The following is a 17,873-nucleotide window of genomic DNA, read 5'->3' as shown; positions in this document are numbered from 1 at the left end:
TGGAGAGGAACAGCACTGTGGGTGTAGGGCATTTTAGACCAGGGACTGGCAAACAAAGCATTTATTGCAAAGGCCAGATAATAAATATTTTAGGTTTTGTGGGCGAAGAGGCAAAAAAGAGAATTTTATGAAGGTATTTATATACCAAGAGACACAACAAGTTTTCACAGGCTTTGTTATTGATGAGATTCAAATGTAATAATTGAATTCAATTTTCTGTAATACAGCTCTCTCTCACTAGTGAGAAGACTGGAATTCTTTTTTCTAGGGGGATAATATTTCACCTAATTGGTCTTTAAAGTTAGAGTAGCTCTCATCAAAATGTATTGCAAAGGTACATCAAATCTATTAATATTGATATGCAGCAAGGTTTTAACATTTTTCATCTTTGGAAATGTCTTTTTACACAGGTAAGTACTCCCACATTCTCTATCAGTCCCCAAGCATATTACTTCAGTTGAGTATATTCATTATTTGGAAGGCATATGTAGAATTCTCTTGGATTCTTCTCTTGATACTTACTTTTTAGCATGTCATTACGTAGTAAATTAATCATTTCTAATTATAGTTTAGGTGAAAGCTCCTTAATTGCACCCCTAAATGGATTTTGAAATATGGAGATTTCCTTTGCCTTTGCATCAAGGTCTGCAAAATGCTATGTAACTGTAGTTTCACCTCAGAAAACAGGTCCACTGCCAATTTTTTATGGGAATGGAGAGCTCATATCCTACAGGAAGTGTATGAAGCAGCTTGACCTTCCTTATCAACCAGAGAAAGTTGTTTAAATGACATTAATTTAGTAGATGATTCACATATCAGCCATTGAGACTTCAGCAAAGGCAGATTTCTACAGCTGTCTAGTGTTCAGTAATTGTCATTCACAGCTGTTCTTCTTGTTCAGAAAAATTTCAGTCTTTGCCCTGTGCTCAAAAAATCACAATAAAACTTTACCACATCAAGTTGCTGTGTCAGAGGGCAAGCCAGGATAGTTAAGTCCATGAGTGAATGAAGTTTACTGTTGGTGCTACTGGTTCAGTAACAGGTGATGGATTTCAAAAGTCCCCAAATGCCTGCTAGCGAATAATCAAAGAATAACTGTAAGCTTTAAACACCTTAAATTTTTACAAGTTTTCTAAGTTTGTTGAACTACGCCCTTTATTGTTCTATACACAATCACAATCAGTTGTAGCATGTCCTATCAGATTCTACTATAGGTTGTCTTTTCTCAACTTCTTTGGAAATATTCTGCCTGTAGTTCTTTCATGAAGACTCTTCACAGAGGCTAAGAAGTCAGAGGTATATTGCAAGGTTTATAGCAAAAGATAACAATTGTTCCATCTTTCTCATCTTTGAATTACTCATTTGGGACTGCCACCTTCATCTCTTAGCTGTTTTCTCTTATTTCCACATTTCTAAATAATTTGCCTGTATGTAACTGTTTCTAATCTACTTATCTTCTAATTATGAAGAGGAGGTTTTAGTTCTTACATGGGTAACTCCTTCCCTCCTTCACCTTTTGGATAAAGTCAGTATTAAAGGTATGTATATTTTGGTTAATTATTCCCAAAATCCCTCACAAAATTTGCAAAATTCTCTTCAGTGTGGTCAGATACATCTGGCGGTCAGCTGTGTCTCTTTCTTGGACTCACTTTTTCCACACCCTCTGCCTCATGCCTTCCTCTGTACTGGTTGCACTTGACCTTCTCCGTAGTTGCTGGTGTTTCTCCTCACCTTTCTTCTGGGAGTTGTCTGTCTCTTGATGTCTCCTATTTCTGTTTTCATGTGTTGTCATGTTTTGGTGAAGAACATTCTCCAGTAGCTACCTGAGAAAGTATGAATAGATCCGTCAGATCTTCCATGTCTGAAAATGTTGGTTTCAAGAATTGATACTAAGTTATGGTCCTTTTTTTGTGTTGTTTTTGTGAGTCCCCCTCCTCCGCACCCACCACTAGAAGGTTTAGATTCTTCATTTCTGCTACCATGGAACTACACTCAGTACATTGGGAGGATCTGTCGCACCACTCATTGTGTTGGCCTGTGCAGGCCCTAAGGAGAGCCACATTTGTTAAGCTCTGGGAAAATTGCTTTCTTCTGTTTCCTACCCGTGCCCCCACCCCCACCACCCCCGACCTTTTTTTTTCCCTTGGCCAAGAGGTGGGTGATATATTATAATATGTTATTCTAAAACTTCTTTTATTTGAATATTGGACTTCCTAAATTAAGTTTTTTGTCTTTTCATGAATTTGTTGGCGTTCTTGGCTGTCGTTTCCTTTTTTCTCCTTAGTCTTTTATTTTGTTGTGTTACTAGAGTTTCCAGAGCAGTGAAGAATGCGTGGGGTTCAACCCACTAAGCATCTGGAAGGTTGCATAATCTTTTCTATTTCCTTACTGGAGCTCCATGTCAGCCCAAATGTAGCCATGTATTGTACCTTTTATATCCGATAGATTTTGGGAAGAGATTTATAAAACAGCATGTTAATCATTTAGTACAACCTTCCTGTCCAGAACAGAAACTCCTTTTGTTCTTATAGAAAATCATCCAGGCTTTGCCAGGGCACCTCCAATTGAGGGGCCTCGCATGCAGCCACAGCCCTCATCTTTAGCAAGTTTTGCTTCTACTGCTTGCAGATAATTGGCACTTTTTACTTACTGGTTCTTATTTCATCATTGGGTACAATACAAGACAGGTCTTTTCCTCTAAGCTTTTAAATATATTCAGAGGTAGTTACTTTATGCCTCCAAGTAGTGAGCCTTTCTGCTGCCCTGACCATCTCTTTGGATGCCATGTGGTTGCCAGACTCTTTGTTTTCCTTCAGAACAGAATCTGCTATTTCCTGGTGTGACGTGATATGCTCAGGGCAGGCCACAGTGGGATTAGTTTCTCCTCTGGTCCCAGACATTGTTTATCTATTACTATATTCTGAGATTTCTTTGCTTATTAGTTACTCATTTGGGACAATCATAATATTAGAACTTTCTATTGGACTTATAATCAACTGAAATCTTTGGACTTTTTTGTTTCTTTTCTTCACTTCAGCAGTTTTCTTCTCCCTGGCCGCCTTCCCATCTTGTTTTTCAGTTTTTGTCTGAAAAGGACTTTATATTCATTCATGTTAAATAAATTTTTCTTGATTTGTTGTGTCAAGCAGTGTGACTGCTGACTTGCCCAGCGTTAGCTCTTCCTCTTAGCTTTGTGTTTTCTGTGCATTTTGGCAAGCCTGTGGCATCCTGCGAATCCATGTCATCAGAGCCTCTGGCCACAGGAGCTGAACTTGTCCAGAGCCACCACAAGCACTCTTTAGGCTGAATGCCCAACTATCTTGTCTGGGAGGTGATTCTCCACCCTGTGCACAGAGACTCACGGTTCCTCTTCATGAACTTGTCCTGAGAGCCATTGGATTGCAAGACTGACCTGCTGTTGCTGCCTTCTATAAGCTGAGGTCACACACAGCTGGGCTGGGCTGGGTCATGCTCTTGATGACTGCTGCTTTGACTAGGAAGAGTGCACACTTTGGAGCTAGTCATACCTGGGTTTGTATTCTGCTAGCATGTTTACTAGCTCTGGTCTTTCGTAGTAAGTCGTTTGACCTCTCAGAATTTTAGTTTTTCCATCTGCAAAATGAGAACAAAACCATGAAGGTATAGAGTATCTTGTATTTAAAAGCATGAAGCCCAGAGTTTGGCAGTATGGTAGGCACCTAATTGGTAGCTGCTGTTAATAATTATGTTTCCACCTTTATATAAAGTTACAATGTCCAGACAGTTAATGTAATTGTGGAATAGCTAGGAGAGATTGAAGATTGTTTTTCATAAGGAGCTATAAAGACCATTCTCTGTTGAGCTTTTATTCCTGAGCAGTCTCAGTAGTCTATGAATCTACTTTAACTTTTCTTGCACATTAACTTGCATACTGTAAAACATTTACAAAAGAAATAACTTCCTGAAGGTTAACAGTTTATTGCTGCTTTTCTGAGGCTGTTGAGATAGCCCTGAATACTTAAGGATTATATACAGTCTGATCAAAGTTTGCTAGGGAAGGAAGATTGATGATAATAGCTAAAATTTTAAGAAACTGGCTTTTAAAAGATTTTTTTTGTGACCAAGTTGCCAATTCTGTCTTTCATTGTGGAATTGTTTATAACCACAAAATAAATTTGATAGCTCTTTTCTTAGTCTGAAGACTGCTTCCTTTTGACCATTTGCCAAAAGCATCTCAGTGTGCTCCTGAATTTCTACTTAATTAGGAAAGGCCATTTTCTTTGGGTACATTGTCTGTAAGATATTTAAATAATAAATGACCATTGTCACTTACCTCAGGTTGGGTGAGTCATAAATGGCACGTAACTGGGTTTCACTTAATATAAACTTCACTGACTTGGATTTTCCAAGTTTTCCCTTCACCACATTAGTATGGAATTCCCTTTCTAGCCAAGCAGTTCACCATTTTTCATTTGCTGAGGGCCACCTTGTATCTCTTCAGTTTTGGAGACTTAGAAACTTTTTGTGCTGTTTCAAATAGCCATGCCAATCATAACCATGTTTCCTACTCTCCTCCAGTTACGTGTTGCTTCCTTTCTGATGTTTGACTCATTTGTTTGCTCTTGGAATCCTACCCAGTTTCAGAGATTCCAAGAATCTTGGATGCTTCAGATGGGAAACCTTTCTAGGGCCCATGAGAATTTAGTGATTTGCCTTTGACTTAAAATTTTTTTTTAAATTTTGAGACAGGGTCTTACTCTATCAACCAGGCTGGAGTGCAGTGGCGTGATCTCTGCTTCCCAGACTCAAGTGATCCTTCCACCTCAGCCTCCTGAGTAGCTAGGACTATAGGTGTGCACCACCATGCCCGACTAATTTTTTGTACTTTCTGTGGTGGAGACAAGATCTCCCTTTGTTGCCTAGGCTGGTCTTGAACTCCTGGACTAAAGTGATCCACCTACCACCATCCCCCACAAAGTGCTGAGATTACAGATGTGAGCCACTGGGCCTGGCTAACGTTGACTTTTATCATACCGTCTTACCTGTATTCACACACCCTCACCTCCAGCATGCACACGTGCATCTGGATCCAGCTGGGTATTCCTTGCCTCTCCTCGGTTTCCTTGGTCTCTTAAGAAGACTCCTGGCAAAAACTCGACTACCCTTGTGCCATCCTCTTTACTTGCCTTTCCCCACACAACCCCTCAGTCTCACTTCAGCAAAACTTGTTCTTAGTATAAATAACCTATGCTTTGCTTGTACTTGGACTGAAGTTTTCGAAATTGTGGAAAATAGGCTCAGAAATTCCTGTACATTCAAACTTTCATAATGAGAATTTGTAGAGGAACGTGTTACTGTAGTTGCTTTAATTTGAACTAGTTGACAAAAGTAAGACTGGATTTTTTGGTTGGTGGTTGACTTTTTAAATATAAAAGAGAAGTGAGTGATAAGGTTGTACATCTTGTCTTGCTGTTAGCATCCTAGCAGTGTATTTGGAGTTAGTACAGGGTATATATAGGCATTTGCCTTCTGAGGGTTGTGTATTTCCCAGACAGCTTAGAATTCTAAAGGCAAGTATAAATTTGTATAATTTGATACCAAAGTACAGCTCCAGAATGAAGAAAAAGTGGAAATTAGACTTGGAGGAGGCAGAATGCTGGTGGCATTAGAGGAATAATGGTCATTTAGTGTGAAATCTCATAGCGGATGCCTTGGCTTTGAGCACAGAAGCCATTGCAAGGCATCATCTTCTGCCCTGGTGGGCCCCTCTTCATTAGGCTCGCCCCTCTCCAATCTGTCTTTCACGTTGTTGACAGTTACGCATTCACACTCTAGATCTGCTCTTGCAGACTCCAGTGTCTGTCTTAGCACAGTGGGCAATCTCTACAGTGCCCCACCTCGTGCGTCTTAATCCCCTTCCTTTCTTGTCCCACATTTAAGTCATATTCATACTTGGCCAGACCCAAAAGAGGTTTGTCCTCTTCCCTCTCTCTTCACCTTTGTAGGAGATATGAACTCTGTTGAGAGTGTACTAACCACAGCATCATTGTCATCTCCACATCACTTCCAATGTCTGCTTCTGTTCAGAATTGTTTTTGTATGTTATTAAAATACTTAGTTTAATCTCTGCTGTAGATATTTCAATGCACACTTCCCTCAGTTAAAACTCATTGGGTCTGTCTCTTCTGCAGCAAGTCTGCACAGTGCGTTCACACACAGGCCTTTGTGATCTGGCCTTGTGTTGCCAACCTAATCCTACCACCTACCCAAAGGCTCCTTCTTCTTGTCCTTAGGGTCTTCTCCCTGCTGTGACTCCTGAAGCTACTGGGTCTTCCTGTTCACTGCTTTCAAGGAGGTGTCGCCTGGCCTGGAATATGTTGTGCAGCTCCATTCATCACCTGCTAAATGCTCCATACAGTATTTTGAGGCTCAACTTAGGCTTGACATATAATGAGCTCTTTTTTGGCCAGGCTGTCCTCCCTTGAGCTACCTTTCTGTGGAGCAAGGTTGAAATGTATGCCTTCCTTTCTCTGTTTTCTCTGTTCTCAATTTTATTGTATTTTTCAAGGCTTTAGGGACCATCTGTCATACTACTCCTGTATTCCTTAACATAATTCATATTAATACTTTAATACCTGTTGGTTACTATAGCATATTAAATGGATTTGATTCCTTTATTCTCAAAGAAAAGCTTGAAATATCAAAGCAGTTTCAAGTTAAAACTGGAAAAGATTCTGGAATACCTGGATGGTAGAAAGCTGATTGCTTTTGACACCTTCTTTGGAAGAAGCAGTTGCAGAGATACAATAAAACTGGGTTTGAGTTTGTATTGCCCTCTTCTCTAAAGAAATATATTGACTCTAGTATGCACCTGATATTTGATTTAATTTGTGTGTCTAGGGGGCTGCACCTTTATGAAATTGACACCTTTACTAAAAGTGGAGAAACAGCTACTGCGTGAACTTTCTGTGTTTTGTGGTCTTTTTTCTTAGAAGTTAGTGAGAGCTGCTTTCAAAGACCAGTGGCTTTTACTCCTTTGTGTTCCATGTTTCTGCCCCTTCTTGTGAAAATTTCCCTGGGCATTGAGCTTTGCTGTCAGGGGGAAGAGTTTCTCATTAACTTGCAACACTAAGAGATAACCTCAGTTGGAGTGACTCCGTTTTTCCTGTTAATAGACACTTTCCTCCCTGGCCCTTTCTTAGTGGCATGCACCTTTTAGCATACCTGGAAGCAATCACCAAACCCTCCTGGAGCCCAGCAGTTTTACATTTGGATCTTGTCAGGCACTGTTCAACTAAGCTTCCTGCATGCGTGAATCCAAGCCTAGAAGGAAGTCCTCAGCCTCCAGGTGTCTGGACACTGCATCAGTAGATGAGCCAGTACGAACAGCCTTGCCTCAGCTTGGTTGTTCAGTACATCCTGTTCCCCAGCCTGCTTATAAACTTGGCCAGAGGTTCGGTGTAAACGCGTCTGCTGCTTATGGAATAATCAAGGGATGCCATGAGGTCTGTTTTCTTGAGGTTGAGTGAGAATTCTAGTTTTTTGTCCACACTAATCAAATATCTTTGTTTCCCAACATTTTTTTAATGGCCTGGGCATTGCTCCTTCTTCTGAAAATATATTTTGAACTGGCTTATAAAATGAAATCAATTCTCAGAGATATGTACCTGTTTTTGTGTGTGTGTGTGTGTTTTATTTTTCAGATGGAGTCTCACTCTGTCACCCAGGCTGGAGTGCAATGGCACGATCTCGGCTCACTGCAGCCTCTGCTGACTGGGTTCAAGTGATTCTCCTGCCTCAGCCTCCTGAGTAGCTGGGATTACAAGTGCCTGCCACTGTGCCTGGCTAACTTTTGTATTTTTAGTAGAGATGGAGTTTCACCATCTTGGCCAGGCTGGTTTTGAACTCCTGACCTTGTGATCCACCCACTTCAGCTGCCCAAAGTGCTGGGATTACAGGTGTGAGCCACCATGCCCAGCTGGTGTGCATCTGTTTTTAAATTTGGCTCCTTAAGGTCTAAACCAGCGATGACCCACCTGTGCCTCTCGATGAAAGATCTAGCTCTTTGCATTATTTCAAGATGAAGGATTTGAAAACTTTCTTGTTATTGGTATAAATGTTTCTAGAAATTAGAGGCTACAAAACAGTTCTCGTTTTCTTGTGATCTGCTTTTTTTGAGTTGAAGAATGTCTGCCTTCATTTCAAGAATATACATGATTTCACCTGTATGTTTCTGTTTTAAAAGAGAGGAAAAACGTGGCCTATCACCTCTTCTTACCTACCCCACTTTGGCCCTTGTGTGGAAAACATTGTTAGTGATAGTAGCTGTGGAAGGAGATGGGGGGCTGTTTCAGTGCTGAGAGAGACTTTGAATTATAATGTCATTAGAGCGGGGCTGTCTAGTACAGCAGCCACTGGCCATGTGTGACTCTTGAGCATCTGAAATGTGGCTGGTTCAAATTGAGAGGTACTGTGAGCATAAAATACACATTGGATTTGGAAGACTTAGTACCAAAAGAAATAATATAACCCTGTTGGATATATTCTGTTAAAGATACTTTTAAATTTAATGTCATCATTTGTTTTTCTCTTTTACTTTTTGATGTGACTACTAGAACATCTAATGTGTGGCTCATAAGTTTATTTATTATTTCTGTTAGATGGGTCTGACTTGGATGACGTAGAGCTTGTGTAGTTCTAGTAGTTTTAATAGTGGTGGGAGAAGGGAGTGCTGACGGGAGACTTGGGGTGTATAGGAATTAGAACTTGGGCAATGTGTGTTTGCATGTCTTTGTATAAGATCGTGTGAAATTTGTGTGTCAAATATTTTCTTTGTAGTGTTGTGTTAAATATATAGTATTAAAAGTCATAACACATTTTGTTGTCTTAAGTCTTTCCCGTGTGTTTTCTTGGGCGGAAGCAGCTGCTTCTATTTTTGTTCTGTTTGTGCTCCATATGTTTAGGTAGCGGCAGCTTCTACTAGAAATATCTTCTGCGTGTTTATTGCCAGTCTGGCATATGATGTCAGATATTCACTTCGGTGTTGCTATCTTGAGGATTCCAGTGGGACCAGTTATTAAAAGGTATAGACAGAGCTGGTTTCATGGGTGTGGGACCTGTGCAGTCTCACAGGGCTTGGAAACACTTGGATTAATGCTCTGCTGTTTGGATTCTGTCTTGAAATGCATCATAATCTTTGAATCTTTTTCGGAATCTCTAAACATTTTGCTCTGGGCCCAGCTAGTTCTGGGTACAGTTATTTCACAGTTGATAGTGTACAGTTTATTGTTCTTGGATACAAAGTTGCCAAATTTAAGCAGAGTAAGTTCATTTTAGTGGGAGATTTTGAGTTTGAAATTCATTGAAGATCTTGTCATCCTCACAGCTGACTGCTCATTTGTGGGTGGGATCACCAGTAGTTCCTCTCTTCAGAGTTCTAATAGTTTATCTTTTGTCGTTTTTATGGTGTTATGTTCTGCCTCTGTCTTGTTGAATGAAAACCCATTAATATCAGCTTTTTCAGAGGGAGTTTCTGAGATAAATAACACAGTACCGTTTGCACTAGTATGCTTTCCTGTGTTTTTCATGACTATATAGTTATTTTGAATATATGGATTTAAATTTGTGAAGATGTAGATTAAAACAGTCCTCCATTTATGAATTGTAAGCTGTCAGCAGTGGTTTAAAATCAGGCATCAGCAGCATCTGGGGACTAGAGATGCAGAATCTCAGGCCTGAGCCCTGTTTTATTGAGTCAGAATCTGAGACTGTGTTTTATTTATTTATTTGTTTGTTTGTTTATTTTTTAAAATTTTAGGACAGGGTTTCACTCTTGTTCAGGGCGGTATGCAGTGGTATGATCATGGCTCACTACAGCCTCAACCTCCCAGGCTCAGGTGATTCTCCCACCTCAGCCTCCTGAGTAGCTGGGACTATAGGTGTGTGCCGCCTGTTGCCCAGGCTGGTCTCAAACTCCTGGGCTCAAGCGTTCTGCCCATTTTGGCTTTCCAAAATGCTGAGATTAGAGACGTGAGCCACCATGCCCAGCCAAGACTGCGTTTTGACAAGGCACTAGGCTATTCATTGCTGTGCCTATGAAAGTTTGGGAAACTTTAAAGCTCACTGATTTCTTTTTTTTTTTTTTGTATTTTTTAGTAGAGACGGGGTTTCACCGTGTTAGCCAGGATGGTCTCGATCTCCTGACCTCGTGATCCGCCCGTCTCGGCCTCCCAAAGTGCTGGGATTACAGGCTTGAGCCACCGCGCCCGGCCAAAACTCACTGATTTCATTGTTGGGTATATTCATTGCCCTAGTAGCTTCTGTTTGCCTGAGTGTGCGTATGTTGGTGCCTGTATTTTCTAGCTGCTATTGTGGGTCTTTCTTATTGACTCTCTGCAACCTGTTTATTTGCTAAGGATACTGAGGCTTAGAGATGAAGTAGCTTTCCTGAGGCCTCAGGGCTAGCCAATAGTGGAGCTGGTGTTAGAATCCAGGTCTGTTAAGATTCTTAATAGTCCTAAAAGAGGTTGAGGGGATTTGTATATTTGATGAAAACAAAGCGTTGTAGGTGGTTCACATAAATTATCATTGGACCCTTATTGAATATACTAGCATTCTACTAGCAGTGCCTTGGCAAAGTTCACAGATAGACTGATGTTCTTGTTCTACCTCTTGTAAATAATTTAGCCACTGTACCAGTTCCTAGTTCCTGTGTCAGAGACAGGGTGGCACCTTTTTCCAGAGAATGTCACTGCTTGAATACCTTGAATTCAAGGTACTTGGCCTCAGATTTTGAAAGGCTTTGATATCATGAAGGTATTTTAATAATTTTAGAGGGTCATTAAGTAAAGCAGTTGATCTGCGATGAATAGATTTACTCAACAAATGGATCCTTTGATCCTATTTTGTGTATATAAGATGGCAGTTTTCACTTGTCTTACATTACAGGAAGGTGGGGAACAGCAGACATTGTCCTCTGTGGCATAAAGTAACAGATGACTCCCCAGTGACCTGCTTTCTTAATCTTAGCCCTTTTGGAGAAAACTCCGTTTTCAAACTACTTAATCCAACTTACAAAAAAAACTCTAGGATTTTGAAGAAAGATAGAGGGTAGTTTGGCTTTACTAAACTCTTTGCCCCACTGACTTTGGTGGAAGAAATTATCCCTAAATCCTATTTAAGCACGGTCATGTGCTGCATATATGACGGTGCTCCCATAAGGTTATAATGGGGCTGAAAAATTCCTGTCACCTAATTAATGACTGATATCAATGATTAGTTTGGGGGGATTCTTTAAGGTGATTTTGCTACTTCAGCTAAACAACATCTTAACATGGTAGTGTCTGTTCAGATACACAAATACTTAGCATTGTCACGACTACCTCCGTGTTTCAGTACACAGTAACATGCTGTGTACGTTTATAGCCTAGCAGCAATAGGCTATACCAGATAGTCCAGGTGTGTAGTAGGCTAGACTGTGTAGGTTTGTGTAAGTCACTCCATGATATTCACACAACGACCAAGTCACCTGATGAAGCATTTCTCAGTCTGTATCCCTGTCATTATTCGTTGCATGGCTATGTAGTCTAGGTTGTGAATTTTAAAGGATATTTATGTTTACTAAAAACAAGTTGTTGAAGTTCTGACATTTTGGTTTTTCTGCATATTTTAGAGTAGTTATATTTTTTAAAGGACTCCATTTTACCCCAGGGCTCTGGCCAGTTGAACTTTGTAACTGTTATTTCATACCTGGCTTCTTCCTACTTGAAAGAGTACAAATAGGAGTGAAGGCCGAGCAGGGATGACTCACTTACCAGTGCCATTTGTTCCCAGTCAGCTTGCTGTTTGGCTAAAAGGTAAAATACGTAATTTTTGCATAAGGAATTAGCTGTGGATATATCTTGGTTTTGAGTTTGTAGTATGTCCAGTACAAAGATGTATATTTCAAAGTGTTCTTATCTGAAAAATGCTATTCTAACTCTGAATAGTGGGGAGCAAAAGGAATTAGCTGGCTGAATGTGGTGGCTCACACCTGTAGTCCCAGCACTTTGAGAGGCTGAGGTGGTCGATTGCTTGAGGCTAGGAGATTGCTTGAGACCAGCCTGAGCAACATAGTGAGACCCTGTCTCTACAGAATTACAAAAAAAATTAGCCAGGTGTGGTGTTACAGGGCTATAGTCTCAGCTACTCTGGAGGCTGAGGTGGGAGGATCACCTGAGTCCGGGAGGCAGAGGTTGTAGTGAGCCAGGATAGTTGCTAAAGAACTCCTTTTCTTGTGTTTAAATCTCAAGTTTAAAATCAGTGTACTAAACCCACAAAGTCATGGCTGGGGAATTGGAGGACCTGATTCATGAGTTAGGCCACGCTGCAGGAGCACACAGGCTCTGCTACAGGAAGGTTGCTTCTGGCTCACTGGAACAGCATTGGCAGGAACTTAGAGCAGTAGGTGACTTTCTTCCATGTGGTGATTTGGGGACCAAGGCATGTTCCATGTTTTGGTTCTACCATCCCTCAGGGTCTTTTGGTCTTTCAGCATTCAGCCAGATACAGGTGAAGGACCATGGGAGGTTTGATGGCTCCTGGCACGATGGAGGAAACTCTGTCATGTGGCCACACCTATATGGTGAGTGCCCCAGGAAGGGGAGAATGGAGATGGGCGACTGTCAGCACCTCACTGGGCAGGGTGCAAGGGCTGTGGGGTAGGTGTTGGGTGGATTCAGGAGACTGCAGAAAGCAAAGTGGGTGTTAGTGGGACTTTTATTTCCTCTGGAACAAAGGACACTACACTTTTCTGTGAAAGACTAGGTAGTAAATATTTTAGACTTTGTGGGCCGCAGATGGCCTCTATTATATATTCTTTTTTTTTTTCTTAAAACAACCCTTAAAAAATGTCAAAATCATTCATAGCTGGCAGGCTGTGAGCTGGATTTGGTTTGCCAACACCTCTTCTTACTTCATCACAACTAATTATCTCTCTTCTTTATAAACCCAGTATTAATGAGTTTCCTTTATAGTAAGGTTGAGATTTTGGAAGTCAGTTTTTACTTGAGGCAAATAAGTTGTATCTTGATTCATAATTCAGAAGTGTCATTTTATCTAGTTTTTAGACATAGCTTGTCACCTGATTGGTGAATGTATACCCTGTTTATTATTAGCTAAAAATAAGTGCTTGATATCAGATTCACTTTTTTTCTGATTTATTTCTTAGTATTTTTCATACTTTGCCTTTAATACTAAGTATGGGGAATAGTAGTAAAAATATATTTTAAAAAAAGGTTTTGTGATTTTTAAGAACACAGAGGAGCATGAGCTGTATTACTCCACCGGAAGCATTGGTGGGTGGTGCTGGCGTTGTTATTCCGTGCCCTCAGACAGCGAACGGTGGCGCTGGCGTTGTTATTCCGTGCCCTCAGACAGTGAACCACTTCTCTTCCTCTGTGGGAATGGAAACCCAACTTTTTCCCTCTTCCATTGAAGTTATCTTTTGTCTTTTTTTCTACTTGTTAGTTGTATTAGTATAAAATGGCATAATAAAGTTATTTTGTTTACCATTTCCCACTCGTCTGAAAATCGCAAAAAGCATTTATTGCTAAGGTTTATATCCACTGACCTTTTCCCCAAAGTTCTTTTCCTGTTACTTGTATGTCGTCTTTGCCCTTATTTCTTTAATATTTGTGTTAGAAGTAGCTTGCTCTTATTTCCTTCACTGGCAGATATGTTACATTGCCCACTGGGTGGCTTCTGTGGATGCCCCTACCCACCCCTCGTCTTGAGCAGAGAAGTCCTGTTAGCTTAGGACCATAGTGGCTGCTGTCAGTGTGAGGAGTTGTGCTTCTCTAGCATGGTCTGTGATGTCATTTGGACATAATTATTAGACTAATCCAATAGAGGAACGAGACAGCCCTGCCGCTGACTGTGGGCCACTGCTTTGTGTCATCCCACAGAGCTTTGTGCTGAACGTCAGTCCTCCACATTGACTCCTCTTGTAAGATGCTGTGTCCAGCCATCACAATGGCTGCCATCCTTAAATATGTCTTGGTCCTGTTGCTGCTAATTGATGTGAGCTTGTCGCCATGTGTCCTTTAAAGAATTTAAAGGTTTTTTTTTTTTTAAAAAACAAGGAAGACTTTTGTAACACCCTTCACTTTTTATAATATTCCTATTTAAAACTTGTTCTTTTAAGGAGCTTTTGAAAGCTTCATTAAAACTGTGCTTGGCTGGGCACGGTAACTCATGCCTGTAATCCCAGCACTTGGGGAGGCTGAGACAGGTGGATCACTTGAGGTTAGGAGTTTGAGACCAGCTTGGCCAACGTTATGAAACCCTGTCTCTACTAAAGATACAAAAAAAAAAAAAAAAAATCAGCCGGGTGTGATGGCATGCTGTAATCCTAGCTACTTGGGAGGCTGAGGTAGGGATTACTTGAACCCGGGAGGCAGAGGTTGCAGTGAGCTGAGATCATGCCACTGTACTCCAGCCTGGGTGACAGAACAAGACCTTGTCTCACAAAAAAACTCTACCTATATTTTAAATAATATGCTCATATACTTTAAAATGTTCAGTGATCTCACTGCCTATCCTGTGAAGTGGATCTACTTTTTACAGAGCCTTGAGTAACCTGCCATGGTACAGAGTTTGTTTTCCTTCTTTTATTCCTGGATTGATCAGTGTTTATACTAGCAGTGTCAGTGATTTTGCCCTCTATGATCTCTATTTAAAAAAATTTTTTCTTTTTTTTGAGGCAGATGTTCATAAAAGCATAAAATCAGGATATATTCCTGCCTGATCTCCTAATGTGGGTGGGTTTTTTTTGTTGTGTTTTTTTGTTTTTTGTTTTTTTATGGAAATAGGGTCCTCACCCTGTTGCCCTGCTGGAGTATAGTAGCACAATCATGGTTTACTACAGCCTCAGCCTCCTTAGTAGCTGGTACTACAGGAGTGTGCCACAATGCCTGGCTAATTTTTTGAAATTTTTTTTTTCTTACAGACATGAGGTCTCACTATGTTGCATAGGCCGATCTTGAACTCCTAACCTCAAGTGATCCTCCCGCCTTGGTACCTGCCAAAGTGCCGGGATTACAGGTGTGAGCCACTGTGCCCGGCCCAAATACATACTTCTAAAAATATGTGCTATGCATGGACTACCATCCTTTGCGGCCTCCTTCCTTTTACCTAGGCTCTTGTAAATAGCATGTGGATAGTCATGCTTTTTTGGAGATAATGATAATGGGACACCTCACTAAGTGGGTAGTGAAGCTCCAGCTTATACATAGGTTTCGTTTAGGGGTTACAGAGAGTCAGTATGTATTACCAAACTCCGGTTTAGGAATTCTGCAGTGAGCATATAGACAGACAGGAAAGGTCTTTGAATGGTCTACTGAGGTCTTTACTGTGATGCCATCATCCCGTCATGTATCTCAAAAGTGGCTTTTGAGATCATCCCATCTTGAATGGCAGCCTTTAGATCATGTAGTGAGCCCTCTGTTTTATGTTTCCGTTTGTAACAAATAAGTACCTTTTTTAGCTCTATAATTTGAAGTAACAAACTCTGTTTTCCTTGTTGAGGAAGGATGGGCATGAAGCTGAGGAACGAATATGTATGTGGCGTAGTGATTGGGTTTCATTGTCATGTTTTGCTAGTAACCAGAGGAGAAGCAGTTTCTCTAACTCCTCGAGAATTAGTTTTCAGTTTTTAGTAGTATATTAAAAATGGCACAGATTTTACCAGTTTATTTCTTCAGGCTTTTGACTATGAAAGTACCGATTTGCAGTGATTATTTAGTTCTTAGTCTTCTGAAGCCTTCTAGATATTTAGGCCTCACTGCTTATCACTTGTTGCTGAAGATATTCTGTCCTTCACCGTTAAGAAAAGAGTGACTTTTCTCTTTTCCCAGCATCACTTCTTAACAAAGTATGGATGAATTACTTTTGCAGGTTAAAATCGTCCCAAGTGTTAGCTTTGAGCATTTTCAAGTCAAAATTTTTTATCAATTAAAATATTTTCTTTTTTGAGAAGGAAAAAATTCTGCCAGTTATGCTTTAAAAAGTATTTTATAGGTTCAGTGTGAAGCTTATTTAACTTATGTGAGCGAAGTTGGCATTTTAGACTATAAAACTGAACTGAAATATGAATTATGGAAAATTAATTTGTAAAGTTGAAATTTTATGAAATACTTTCTGCATTTTGTTTAGACCAGCATGTTTTGGAAATTTGATCTTCACTCATCATCCCACATAGACACACTTCTAGAAAGAGAAGATGTAACACTGAAGGAGTTAATGGATGAGGAAGATGTTTTACAGGAATGTAAAGCCCAGAACCGCAAACTTATAGAGTTTCTGTTAAAAGCAGAATGTCTCGAAGATTTAGTCTCATTCATTATAGAAGAACCACCTCAAGACATGGATGAAAAGATCAGATACAAGTAAGACAATTCAATCTTTTCTCTAGAGTGGGACTAAAGTGAATTGGGGGTAGAATATACAGCTCTTGTTCAAGGATTCTCCAGTGTGACTGTCGCCATTTACAGAAGGGTAAGATAGTCAAGAATGACAGGCTCAGTGGAGCACAAAATCCATTCTAGCAGTAAGTCCAGGGAATCACAAGAGTTTAAAATGAGTGTTCTGAATTTCATTCAAAGGTTTTCTGGAAAGGCAGCGTGCTTTGTAAACAATGATGACAAATGTCTCAAAAATAGTAAGATGATTAAAATATTTACTTTACAAATAGGAAGATGGACATTATGTGACTACGCAAAATCGCACAGCAAATCTAAGTCAGAACTTGGGGTTACTGAGAGCATTGCTTATACAATAAATTCTGACCTTTTATCAGCTGAAAATAAAGGAATGGGTATTAGTGAACATCAGTGTAGCTGGTCACACCATGGGTAACTACAGTGGATTTTGTCTGCTAGTTTAATCTGCTTACAAAGAGAACGACAGTACAGTGAGAATCCATTATTACCATCACTATAACACTTTTTATACAAACCCCTGGAAGCTCCATAGGTATGTAAAGTATTGGGGCTTCAGTTAATTATTTCTCCATATCCAACTCTATTGAAATATTTGGCTCTTTTCCCTCCAGAAGATAGAGCAACTTCAGAAACAAAAATTGATGCATTACGTAAACTTAATGGAATAGGAAGAATTAGGCTTTTAGTAGTGTCTCTCTTGCCATTTCTCCCTCAGTTTCCCTTTCTTTTCAGACATCTTTTCCTTTCTTCTTGGGGAGAAATGTGTTGTTGGGGAAATACTTGTTAACGCTTTCAAGTTGCTAGTGGCTTAGGTCTTCAAAGATGCCATGTTCTCTGCCAACCATTAACATTGACACCTAGCATTTAGTGAAAGCCTTCACTCAGAGATTAGTGTCTTAAAAAAGAGGAGGAAAGGCCGGATGCGGTGGTTCATGCCTGTAATCCCAGCACTGTGGGAGGCTGAGGCGGGTAGATCACGTGAGGTCAGTAGTTTGAGACCAACCTGGCCAACATGGTGAAACCCTGAGTCTACTAAAACTACAAAAATTAGCTGGGCCTGTTGGCAGGCGCCTGTAATCCCAGCTACTCAGGAGACTGAGGCAGGAGAATCACTTGAACCCGGGAGGCCGTGGCAGACATGCTAGTGTGCTCTCATCCCCCAAACGATAGACACTTTGCTACTTGGAATTCCCTTCACAGTGAACTAGTGTATGGGTGGTGCTACTTGAATTGGGGCTCATCCGTGTAGGAGGGGTGTGATATGCATCAGAGAGCACAGGTTTTGGATCCGCCCCTTCAGAGGAGTATGACCCTCTTCTCTTCCAATCTCTGAGAGCTTGGGCAGGGAGCTTACCCTTCTTGGGTCTGTTTCCTCACATGCTGAGTGAGGCTAGTGATGTTTTAATCATTGAAGAG

General features: G+C 40.5%; 2 protein-coding genes across 32 annotated transcripts in view; both read left to right on the top strand.

Annotated features, from left to right (window-relative positions):
- The window catches only part of IGHMBP2 (immunoglobulin mu DNA binding protein 2), a 556,281-nt gene that overhangs the window by 145,458 nt on the left and 392,950 nt on the right, over window positions 1-17,873 (top strand). The gene's annotated exons all lie outside the window — the stretch shown is intronic.
- The window catches only part of PPP6R3 (protein phosphatase 6 regulatory subunit 3), a 160,169-nt gene that overhangs the window by 61,051 nt on the left and 81,245 nt on the right, over window positions 1-17,873 (top strand). For 29 of the 31 annotated variants that reach the window (XR_007719349.1, XR_007719348.1, XM_050758157.1 and 26 more), the window contains one exon: window positions 16,171-16,403. The exons of 1 other annotated variant lie outside the window; for it this stretch is intronic. Coding sequence is in view for 28 of the 30 variants with exons in the window: in XM_050758157.1 (XP_050614114.1) it covers window positions 16,177-16,403 (227 nt within the window). In the remaining 2 variants the exon portion in view is untranslated. Of the gene's footprint in view, window positions 1-14,965; window positions 15,061-16,170; window positions 16,404-17,873 lie in introns of all 31 variants that reach the window. One more of the 31 variants, XM_050758133.1, reaches the window with a different exon arrangement.

Source organism: Macaca thibetana, chromosome 14 (genome assembly GCF_024542745.1).
Source record: "Macaca thibetana thibetana isolate TM-01 chromosome 14, ASM2454274v1, whole genome shotgun sequence".
NCBI lineage: Eukaryota > Metazoa > Chordata > Mammalia > Primates > Cercopithecidae > Macaca > Macaca thibetana.
This window is presented reverse-complemented; position numbering and strand designations above follow the sequence as displayed.